Source organism: Bacillus rossius, chromosome 1 (genome assembly GCF_032445375.1).
Source record: "Bacillus rossius redtenbacheri isolate Brsri chromosome 1, Brsri_v3, whole genome shotgun sequence".
In the NCBI taxonomy this organism is placed as follows: domain Eukaryota; kingdom Metazoa; phylum Arthropoda; class Insecta; order Phasmatodea; family Bacillidae; genus Bacillus; species Bacillus rossius.
This window is the reverse complement of record NC_086330.1, coordinates 268,528,446-268,540,836: the sequence shown is the minus strand read 5'-3', so window position 1 is coordinate 268,540,836 and position 12,391 is coordinate 268,528,446. Positions and strand designations below refer to the sequence as shown.

General features: G+C 37.7%; 1 protein-coding gene across 1 annotated transcript in view; it reads right to left on the bottom strand.

Moving 5' to 3' along the window:
* The window catches only part of LOC134527588 (protein flightless-1), a 126,866-nt gene that overhangs the window by 91,759 nt on the left and 22,716 nt on the right, over positions 1 to 12,391 (bottom strand). Inside the window, exons 4-6 of the mRNA XM_063360405.1 lie at positions 5,325 to 5,486; positions 4,480 to 4,700; positions 2,985 to 3,201 (exon numbers count right to left, since the gene is read on the bottom strand). Of these exons, the coding sequence (XP_063216475.1) occupies positions 2,985 to 3,201; positions 4,480 to 4,700; positions 5,325 to 5,486 (600 nt within the window). The remainder of the gene's footprint in view (positions 1 to 2,984; positions 3,202 to 4,479; positions 4,701 to 5,324; positions 5,487 to 12,391) is intronic.

Genomic DNA, 12,391 nt, shown 5'->3' with positions numbered 1-12,391 from the left:
ACTTTTAATTTAATTTATTATAATTGCAACATGCCTACCTACAGATAGATGCCTTAGATGGTAGGCACAATACCAAAACACTATTATAAATATAGACATTCGCATAAAGATACATAACAGCACATAAAAAAAAAGGTACGACATTAATGATTAATAACGCTAAACAATACTGGACAACACACATAGCTGTACAGACATTAATTAGATCATGTAATTGCATATCATTGAATAAGGGAATAGAATTAGGGAATAGTAAAGGTCTCGTTACAGTAATTTTACTATTTAATATAGAAAGGAAACCATCATACTTAGTATTTCAGTTTTTAATGATTATATATATAAAATACAATTTTTACTCTACATACTTAAGGCTGTTATGGACTGTTGAAAGAGGGAACTTTAATTCCAGTGTTTACCAGAAGAAAATTACTCTTAGGGTATATTTGCATAGCAGTTTCTTACAACTATGTAACTATGTAAATATTAGGGATGGGACGATTTCAAAATTTTCGATTCCGATACCCGATTATCGATACCTTAAAAAATCCTTCGATTCTCAATACTCAATACTCACCTAGTTAACTTAATATTAAATAATTCAAATTCTATTTGCAACATTTTTTTTCAGCTTTCAATACATATATGATGTAGCATACATCATAAATTCATATTTATCAAATTTGAGTACACAAATAAGTTATTAACATTACCTCATATAAATGTTTACATCATTAGAAGTTAATGGCTCATATGTCAAAGGAGTCAAACTAATCTAAAATTTGTTTTGTAATACAGAATAAACTATAAAAAAAATGTTAGGCTTTCCTTGAGCAGTATAAATTATTTTTGTTCATACAACTTGCCTAACTTAGAGAAGGGTACAAATTAACTAAAAAATTTGTGAAATGAAACAGTAACAAAATTAAGCAACAACTAGAGAACTAGCAAATTAAAGTGTTGTACTTGATTGTGGTATTTCAGCGTTAAGTTACATTTAAGAAACACACACAAATTCATTCGTTGTTATTTCGGCGTTGGGGTCAATTTTGACATTCGGCGTTATGGTATTTCGGCGTTGTGGTAACGACCCAACAAAATCTATAAAGCACTGTTGACCAACTAATCATCATCGTCACGCCATTTGAAAATGAATGTTTGTTTACATTTTTCCACTTTTTGGCGCGATTTAAAATGCTTGTGCTGCCCTGTACGGGTGGGAGACGAAGTAAAGATAGTTCCCAAGGTCCCCTTTAAGAGTTTCCAGAGCCTGGTACCTGGTTCGCCCGATAATCTGCTTGATACTACGACGCTGTTCCAACTATATGCCAGTGCACCCGGCTGACGTGGTATGGCCACTCACGTAAGGCTGTTCCAAACATCATTCGCCCAATCATCTGCTTGCTTTTGTATTTATCCGGTGTTGCTGTTCCAAGCTGAGGTCAGTGCCCCGAGCGGTGTGCGTAGGCTTTAAAACTTTGTCTGTTTGTCTTATCTATCCAAAGATTATGCTGGAAAGGAAAATAAATGCCGTAGTTTTGCATATTTTTACAGAATATTTTTGGGTTTAACATCATAACGTGAGAGTGTGTAAGCTTTTTGTTTGCTTTAGTGCATTTATGATTAATGTTCAGTGGCGGCCATGTTGCGGTAATTGTTTACCAGTGACGAGACAAGTCTTTTACCCAGTTTTTAAATTTCGCGTAAAAACACTGCGATTTTGCGTTTTAATACTAAATTTCGTGTAAAAACGCTGTGTTGTGGCGATTTCGCGTAAAAACTGTATTTTACGGTGATTTCGCATTTATCGTCGTTTTCGCGTTAATCGTCGTTTAATCGCGATCGCAGTGACAATTTTTTTATAAATAATAATTTTGTACTTTGACTTGTGTATAACATCGACCCAAGTTTTAGATATAGTTTATTTGGGGAAATATGACTGTGTTATATATGCGTCTAGTCAGTCATAACCCCACTCAAAGAGTCGTTAAATAATTGTATCTGACAGATTTGCAATGTTGTGAAATGATTTTTTTTTTGCTGTATGTGGGAATCGACTTTTATCACCGATTCTCGATTCTCGATTATTAAAGTAGAATTGGTAGGTATTGATGAAATTAGGAATCGGTTTTCCCAACCCTAGTAAATATAATTTTGAATTGTATTAATCCTGGAAACCTAGTTTGTAAAACAAACATTCAAGGGTTGAATGATTTTACAACAGTCATATTTTTCACTTACTGTAAATTATTTAATTTTTAATACTTGAAACCTATACAATGAAATCTCATTAGGAAAAATCGAGTTTATACAAAACTCCCATTTATACAAAGTGTTTTCACAGTCCCTCGAAATTACATAAGCATTACAGTGCTACAGTATTATGTAATAAAAAGTTATTTTAATTTCAAAGGTAAACAACTGCATGAAATAAAGATAGTTAATGTGAATTTTGAAATACAATAATACTGATGCCTTTACTTGGTTTCCAAGTAGGTTGGGTAAAAAGTTTAAATACTTTATTCTTCCAAAATGATGGCAATAATTTATTTCTTTTTGGAGGTATTTTCTAAACCTTCGCTTTATCGTTCTGTCTTAAATCAATTAAAAAGTAGTACAGTACAAAAAAAATTTTTAAGCTACAGGTGTTGCCTTTCTAAAATTGTGTGCAAGTTTTCTTGGGAGTTTATTCATTTGGATGTATTATACTTGTACTAAAATAGAAAAAAAAATAATTTGAATTTAATTAATTATACAAAAATGTGATTAAATTTTGTAATAATATGGTTAATACAAAACTCATTATTGCGAAGTGACAAAATTATGGTCTCTTCATGTTTGTATTATTGAGGTTTGTCCGTATTTGGGTTCTAGTAGATTCTAGGCGCTCTTAAATCATTTGAATTATCCTGAGACGAGAAAATTACGATTTGAGGCACCATTTTTGAAAAGCGATGATAACATGACAAGTGGGTCCCACGACGCACCTGCACAGCCCCTCCGGGATCATCTCCAGCTGGTTGTGGGCGGCCGAGAACACCTCCAGGCTGCCCAGCTTGCCGATGCCCGACGGGATGCCCTCGAAGTCGAGGTGGTTGTCGTTCACGTAGAGGCGGCGCAGGGCGGACAGCCGGCACAGCGATGCGGGAAGGGCCGTCAGCTGGTTGCGGGACAGCTTCAGGCTCTCCAGCCGCTGCCACTGGTCTGCCAAGACCAGCATTTTACATTCATGTGCAGAGGCAGTCCCCTTGCTAGTAGGACACTACTAGTTTGTTCATACAATCACTTGAATACTTTTCTAGATACAATCATATTTTTTTTCCCATAAAAGTATAAACTATTATTAATTGAACTACTGATTAGTATTATTTCTAAACTAATCATAAATAATAAAAAAAAAAACATGGTGATAAAGCTTAATATTGCCCGTGATTTTCAGTTAACTGGAAAAAAGCTATGCATTTTAAGATAAAACCACGGTAGATATCTACATAAGATAGTCTTAAAGTGATCAGATTTCCCACATTATGTGAGTGAGCTTCAAACCGCCTGGGTACCAACTTGGTGCTCATGAAGATGAATCATACTGGGCAGTTGGGATTGAATCATTGACTCTCACCATGAGTGTGTGCTGCACTAGGGAACACAGCCATCAAGGTGCGCTTGGGTCCCAGCATCTTGGTAAGAATCAAATTTAAGAGCACAGAGTCCCATTTCTTTATGCCTTTGTGAATAAATGTGAGACATAAACTCTATACGAGGCAAACATATTATTTGGTTTGCAGTTATATTTGAATTACTGTCAAGCCCACTTGTGAGAAATATCTCAACCAGTGACTGAACATAATTGGAGATATGCTGTTCCTGATAACAGAGAATTAGTCACCATAAAGACAGAAAATAAATGAATTTGGATTTAATGTCTAGTCAACACAGAAGTCATTAGTGATGATGAAGGGTGAAGAGATGTGAAAATGGTATTGGCAAAATGTTTAACTCAGGAGAACTAAGAATACCCAAAAAAAAAACCAAGGGCTAACTGCCATGTGCGTCACATTTCCCATGTTCAACCCTGCCAAGAATCAAATATGGTTCACCCTGGTGAGGAACGAGAGATCTGACCACTCTACCACCACCACCACCCAACATTACTAATGAACTATAGTATATTGTTTATTTGGGGTGATTTCATAGGTGTCATCACATATCCCTACAAACATTGCATGTAGAATGATATCATACCACCATTTCCATCACCACACAGAGAAAAAAAGAGTTATTATACTTTTCATTTATGAATTTTATCTCTCATTGACAGGAAGGTCATTGGAGCTAGCAACGTACAGTGGCACAGACCAAATATACTGGGAAAGGAATTGTCCATGGCCTAAAGCAGCCCCATTTCTCCAGCACTTGCCTGGAAAGACTTAGGGAAACCAGAAATCAGGGTGGACGGACCTAGTTTGGAATGGAGAGCGGTACCTATTGACTGGGAGAGCTCCGTGATGCAGTTGTCGCTCAAGTCGAGGCGACGTAGGCCTGGCAGGGAGTACAGCGCCTCTGGGACTTTGGGCAGCGAGTTGACGGACAAGTCGAGGTCTGCCAGGTTGACAAGAGCTTCCAGGTTGCCCGGGATGTTGGCAAGCGTGCGCTGAGTGTCCTTCATGTGCAGTGTCTCCAGGTTCACCAAGGATGGCAACTGCCTGCAACCCATTTCCCTGTTCTCTCTACGGCACTTTTTGTTGCAAATTCTCTTGCCAAGTATAAGTTGCACGTTATCCATCTCGATAACAGCGATGTTATTGTACACTAACAAACAAGCAATTTTTTCATGTGAATTGGCTATTGCAAAAATACAGAGTTGCTATTTTAAAGGTTGCGAAATTGATCTACTTAGATCCCAAATGTGGAAAAAATTGTTTTAGTTCCTTTTTTTTTTAAGTATTGAAATATACAAATGCATCTGTGAGGGAAAAAAAAGTATATATGTATGTATATTTTTTCTCTCAAATTTGAAGTATTCACAAGTAGTACAAGTGGCACCCATTTTTCAAATGTAGCTTGCAAAACAAACCACACATGATGTTTGTTTACGATAACTAATAATCAACCACATAGGTTATTTAAAAACATTGTTGTTAGAACAACAATGGCAGAAGGATACACAGACCATTGGCACAACTCTTCAGAAGTGTCAAATTCGAGACAACGTAACATGGCACAGATTATAATAATGCCTTCAGTCATTGGGCCTCCTCAAGTTCCACTTGCTGCGAGTGAAGCTCAGTCATCCACACACTCGACTCGAACTCAGCGAGCCAGCACACCTGAACTGGAACAGGCTGAGGGGGTTGTGGTCCAACACGAGCGTCTGCAGGTTGGTGAGGCGCCGCAGCTGCGGGGGCAGTGTCTCCAGGCTGTTGGAGCCCAGGTCCAGGAACAGCAGGTCCGTCAGATGCATGAACAGGGCGTTTGGGATACTCTCCACCCTGCACAGTCAGTGCCCAAAATAACATCTATTTTACAATTTATAAATTATGTTTTAAAACAGCACAACTACTCGACCCAAGTCTATAACATACATGTTGTTTCAAAATTCACAACTATAGTGCCTAAAGGGGTGAAAAAGGGGTAAGTATGATTTTAAGATTAATGATTATATCTCTGAATTTAATTAATTGCAATAAATGATTTTGGGTACCAGTAATAGACACAGGAAAACTACCAACAACAATTTTTATATTTTCCGTAATTCAACCCATGAGGAATGAAAAAGGGGTTGGTATTTTTTTAGGATTAATAATTATATCTCCAAATTAAATTTTAAAAAATAAATATTATTGCTTACCAATAATGAAAATATGAACACTACCAACAACAATTTTTATATATTGTGAAATTCAAACCCTAAGGTGTAAAAAAGAAGTGAGTTTTTAAGATAAATAATTGAATCTCAGAATTTAACTGGGTGTTTTAAAAGAAATTGTGTGGTACGTGTATGCCTCTAACCTCCAAGCTGAACAAAATGTCAAGCATAAATATCAATACAGCAAAACCATATTTTACAATTGTTGTGCTTTTTTAAAATGTTTGTTCTTGAAAACTAATTTATTTGTTTTGAACAACAGTATTAAAACACACCTGACAAAAACATTAGGAATGGACGTATGTCAACAATTTACTTAATAAAACTCTAGCACTGACTGACAGACAATGCACAGCCTAAACCGGTGGACCTAGAGATTTGAAATTTGGAGGAAATTTTTGTAAATATTCCTTGAGTACCCTAAGAGTGCTTTAAGGAAACATTTTCTGAAATTCCAACCCTGTAAGGGTGAAAGGGGTGGTAATAAAAAATGCAATAAATGCTGTGCAAGCCACAAAAATATATGTCCCTTTCAGCACTGGCAAACTGTGATTTTCCTAGCAGCAGAACAAAACTATACAGCAGAAGAGTGCAAATCAGGAAAAGACAAATTAACTTGTAGGGTAAATAATATGAATGAAAAGCAACCTCACGTTGAGTGTGAGTCAGGGTGCAAAAATAAAAGTATAATTAAGAGCAAGTATAATTAAGGGAAAAATGTACAACAGGCTATGTGCATAGTTGATTTTGTTTAGCGGTGAATGCACTGATGCCAAAATGGTCTGAAATCTTAGCAACATAAAATACTCATAATAAAATGGATGTATAAAAATATTGTAGACGTTTAGATCAATAAATATGATTAGGGATAATCCTTTAAGAAAATGGAGCACTGACAAATTCATTGGTCGAGAAATAGGAGTACCACAAGAAAACCCATAGCACACAACACCTGTCACGTTGCTCAGTTGTGAAAAAACAGTGTATGACCATGCTGGGAATTGAACCCGAATAGCCTAAAGAGGAGGCAAGTGATTTGACACCGCGAACCTAACAGAATTAAATCTTATCCACAACATAAAGCAGACATTAAAAATAAATATAAAATACGAGCATTGCATAAGAGTTTCATTGCAAGGCAAAATAATTCTCAATTACCTTCTAGTTCCCAGCACATTTTCATATTTTTGACTCACTTAAGTTACATTCAGTATAAAAAAAATATAAAGATAACAAACCAATCCAAATACCATTTCTGGCCTTAATACTAATACTTAGAACATGACGTTGACTGGGTCTGCGCCCTCCTTTTAAGCCCGATGTGCCTCACTTCTCACCCGGCCCCTCTCCTCCCACCATCTCCCTGTTCAAACCGCCCGCCAACGAGGGTGTGTGCGCGTGCGTGCAGGTTTGTCCGCCCTGCAAGTAGGGTTACCAGACACTGATAACAGAAAAGGAGGACATTCACCTCGCAAAAGGAGGACATTTCACTAAAAAGGAGGACAATATATATATTTTTTTAAAAAAAGCCATGAATTAATTACAATGGAGTACGATATTTGACAATGTTTTGGCATTTAATACAGTTTCAGTACAAAGAATCAAACAAACTACGCATATACAGCATATTAAAAACACGTGCTTCTGCATGTGCTGCTACCTGTCAAGCTGTCATAGAACTACTTACTAGTGGGATGACTCTGCGGACAGCGTGCGCTTTGCCCAGAGTGTAACTGCAGGAATTATCTCACTTCATAAAAAAGCCGGACATTTTGGAGCATTAAGAAAAATCCGGCCGGACGCAAAAAAATACATAAAAAGGAGGACATGTCCTCCTTTTGCCGGACGTCTGGTAACCCTACCTGCAAGAGGCGATTGAAGTCTGTGCCACGCACCCCTAAAATAATACTTTAATCAAAATAGTTTGTAATTTTACTTATATTTTATTCCCTGAGTGTTTTTTTTTTTTCAGCTTAAGTAAGGATGGAGCAGCTCGATGCGCAAACACTTTCAGAACACACCCAGACGCGGGCAGTTTATGTTTTGAACTTAATTAATAATCGCCAATACAAGTAAATGTTATTATTCTGTAATAAGTAATTGTAATTTATTATTCAGTGCTAGAGGTGTTCTGTTGTGTTATCTGTTTCGTCACATAAATATGAACCGGCTAACGGTAATTAAACTCCTCCCTGCCGCCATGACACCTAGACGACCACCAGTCTATCTCGATCACCACCTGGAGCAGGACGCAGCGACCACGTGATTCCTTCCCGTCCTCCGACGTGTGTGGACACATAGAGACCACTCTGGTTACTTCTCATGAGTTAAGGAACGTGGTTAGGCCAGATTTGAGTAGTTAGGGGGTTGTGAGCCTCGTCGCCCTCAGCCTGTGTCATGACCCTGAGAGGTGATAGCCGGGTCCATGTGCCCTTAAACCACGTGGTGGCGCCCAAAGTAAAACCTTTTTGTTGCGCCCCATTTATTGCGACCACCTCTCTATTACAACCCGATTTCGAGGAACCGTGAAAAAATTGCTGAAAATCCGAAGAAAATCGGACAGAAAATAAGTTTCTGGTGGCGAGTAGCATGTTACTGCGTTTCTCTTGCCCAGTGCTGTACTGCCTTAGGCAACGCATATCTAAAAATAGATACCACTTCCTGTCGACCGCTGCACATAGGGGTATTTCAACGATCCAAGCGGCCAAAAGTCCAGTTATCAAAACAATACACATTTCTACAAAAATTACTACCTGTGGTGCAGGACACTTTCGAGAACTAAACCCAGCCCCTCCCGCTCCCCGCTCACGCTTTACGCACCGTTACCGTCAGTCGGAATCTGATCGTATCGCTTCGTGTACGTTTTCTGTTCTCAGTGCTCTTACAAAAGCTACATTTCAAAAGTGAAATTTAATGTTTTTAAGTTGATCAGTATTGGGAAAAATCATGGATTCTCAAACAACAAGTTATTAACTTATGATATATATTTTAAATTTTATAATTTATTTGTTTAGGAGTTCATTTTTAAGCTCTAAAAGTAGACCCTTCCCTAGACTATTTTTTTCCATAAAAATATATTATATAGGCATATTTTCATACTATCGGGATAGATCGGGCTAAGATTTTGTTTGCAGTTCATTTTCCAATGTATTTTCTTTTAATAAACCCAGGATTTGGCCCCGGATAAGCCTGGATAAACAGAAACTTAGTGTTTTGAAAATTGTTCAGTAAATTATATGAAAATATTCTCCTTCATTTTTTGGCTTTAAATGAGGTGTTTATTTGTTTTAGGTTTTATGGGTACATCGAGAATGAGGATCGTAACCAGGAATTACTTGTTTGACCGCATGAACAGCGAGAGAAGCAAAAGAAGAAAAACTGAGTATCTTCGCTCTAACTTTGACGAGGACATCATAGTGCCTTTTGCTCAAGTAGAGTTAAGAAAAACTGGAAAGTGAGACGCTTCGAATGTACTCAAAGAAATCACCCGTTCGCCAACTCGCGCAACAAAGTACAAAAAGGCATAAAATAGCACAAAGTCATCAAAAGATAAAATTAGCCCTTTGACTGTCCAGGAAGCAAATCAAATGTTCATCGATGCAGACCTAACACGAGAGCAATATGATATTATAAGAAGCATGAATAAGAAATTATTTCCGTGTTAGTCTTTTACAATAAAAAAAAGGTGTTTATCCGCCACAAGAAGCATGCACTGTAACTAGCATTAGTGCAGAAGCTCAATTGCAGCCTTTGGCCGACCTTACCGTTAGGCGATTATCGGAGTATCTGGAAGATGTATTGATAACATTAAAGGATCAAGAATGCGAATCCCTAAAATTAATCTGCAAATGCGGCTGCGATGGGTCCCAGCAATCCCAGTACAAACAAAAGTTAGACAGTGATGCGGACAGTGATATGAACATATTCCAGAGCTGCTTCCTGCCTTTAAAATTAGTGTGTGGACAAAAAATGAAAATACTGTATGGAGAAATCCAACAACCTCTTCTCCTAGATTTTGTCGGCCTACAAGATTTATATTCGTCAAAGAAACTACTGATGTTACGCAAGAAAAAATCAATCATGTCAATACTTCTATAAACTCGCTCATTGCAACTGATTTAGATTTGTGCGGCAAAAAATTGACCGTGAAACATGAGTTCATAATGACAATGGTTGACGGGAAGGTGTGTAATGCCGCCACAGGAACAACATCGAACAGTCGATGCTATATTTGCGGTGCAACTTCAAAGGATTTTAACACATTGGATGAAATAAAAGATGTTAATTTGAGGCTATCCAATCTGGCCTCTGTACTACATGCCAGGATAAGATTATTTGAAAGTATTCTCCATTTAGCGTATAAATTGCCAGTGAAAAAATATAGGGAAAGGAAAACAGAAGCAGAAAAACACCTCAAGAAAGAAAGGAAACAAGAAATCCAGGCGAGGTTTCGTAACGAAACTGGATTATTAATAGACATGCCAAAGGCAAATTTCGGCAACACGAATGATGGCAATACAAGCCGAAGATTTTTTGAGGATCACAAATTGGCATCAGAAATTACGGGCATTAGTTACGAGCTGATATATATAGATTAAAAGTAATTTTAGAGACTATCTCAAGTGGCCACAAAATCAATCCGGAAAAATATGATTGTTACGCGAAAGAAACTGCTCGTTTATATGTTGACCTATATCCTTGGCCAGTGGCGTAGCGTGGGTGGGGCGGAGGGGGCGGCCCGCCCCGGGCGGCAGCCCGCGGGGGCGGGTCGCCGGTGAAGCGGGTTGTGACCTGATCTATGATTCATTCATTACATGTGTCAGACACACTATAATGTTACATTTTTATCTAAAATTTTGCGCACCAACTATTTTTTAATATTTATTTAAAATAAAAACTGCGAAATCACTGACAGAGCTCTTTATAACGTTTGTTTGTTTACATACGAACGGCAACATCGCATCACGCCGAGCCGCCCGGCGCGCGCGAGCCGAGTTGAGCGGCACTCCTTATTATGTTAATTACTCATACAAAATCTTTTGTTTCACGCGTCGGCCCGTGTCAATGCCTCTCTTTCGCACTCATTGAATTTAGTACTACGCATTGTACTGTAAAGTTTGACATTATCAAAGGTAGCAGCTGTAGCACACATGCTACAGTACTGATCTTTGTTTGTTTTAGTGCATCGCGAAGTACCGTTACGCAATCACGCTTTACTCGTATGTTTGTTTCGCGAGAGTTTCGGATACGGAACGAAAGTCATTTTGATTGTGTTTCGATCTTTTAAATACTGTTGAATCTTCTAAAACTAAACATTTAGAACTTTACCCAATCTTTGAACTAGTTTTTGAAAATGAAAAGGAGTCAAAGAAAGCGGTGCGGAATTCCGCAAAAAAAAAAGGCTAAGAAAGAATCAAATGCGAAGAAGTCTCAAGGTGCATTACTGAAATATTTTAGTTCCAGTTCTGGTTCGAAAGCCACGTTAACGTCTTCGGTGGCATCCTGCAGCAGCGGAAGTGATTACAGTGTAAGTAGGTATATGATTCCTCCATCTAGAATCATGCATGGCCTAGAATTACTCCAGTTATTTATTATTATTATTTATTTATTGTTTACAAAAGTTACAATATTTCTTACATTAGTCTCGCAAAACCTATTCACCTAGGTTTGTCTGCGAGTACGGAGTCACACTCGTTCATTAAATCTTATTTTACAATACACTTAAATATTTCTAATAGCTGTTTGAACATTGATTATTGTTTAAAAAGTATGGAGCATATTAACATAAATTACATTGAGTTAAGGTACATCTTTTTAAGTTTACGACTGAATTTTGTCCTGCTACTTGAATTTAAAACTTCAATAGGGGATGTTTTGTAAATCTAGTAGTAGTCTAGGAATTTTTTTTTTGTTTTTGGATAACTTGATTATTTATGGTACCTGTCACAAAGAAAACATAATTTTTCATTTAGCTCAAAAATGGCGCCAACGATTTTTCTCAAATTTCTCGTCATTTTATCTTTTAATAACATCTATAACATGGCTTACTCAGTCAGTTTTTACCAGGAAACTAAAAAAGGTAGCTGCCATACAAATTCAATTTTGTTTGTAAATTTTCCTATAAGCCCGGCAAACCGCGCCGTCACCAAAACCACTTTTGTTTTGTGATAGATTAAATACTTATTTGAAATTCTAACGTGTCCTCCGGCCAATATTCATGGGAATACATAACTTATTTTACAGGTACAAGAAGAAGACGTACCTGCCGTCGCAGTTGGAAGTAGTTCTGGTCCCACCACAGAGCAGGGTCAAGACGAAGTCGACTCATCAAAAGTACCTCAAGCATCTAGTCATAAGCCTGCATAAAAAGTGAATGTTGCCAAAGAAGACATAATTGAAATCGTGCCTTCTGCTCCTGCCGAAATCAAAGATGTGAATCTCGACGATGTAGGTTGCTGGCCTTCTCCTATGACCGACGAAGTAAGAACGCTTCTAGTACGTCGCGGATCTGACTCAGTACAGCACATC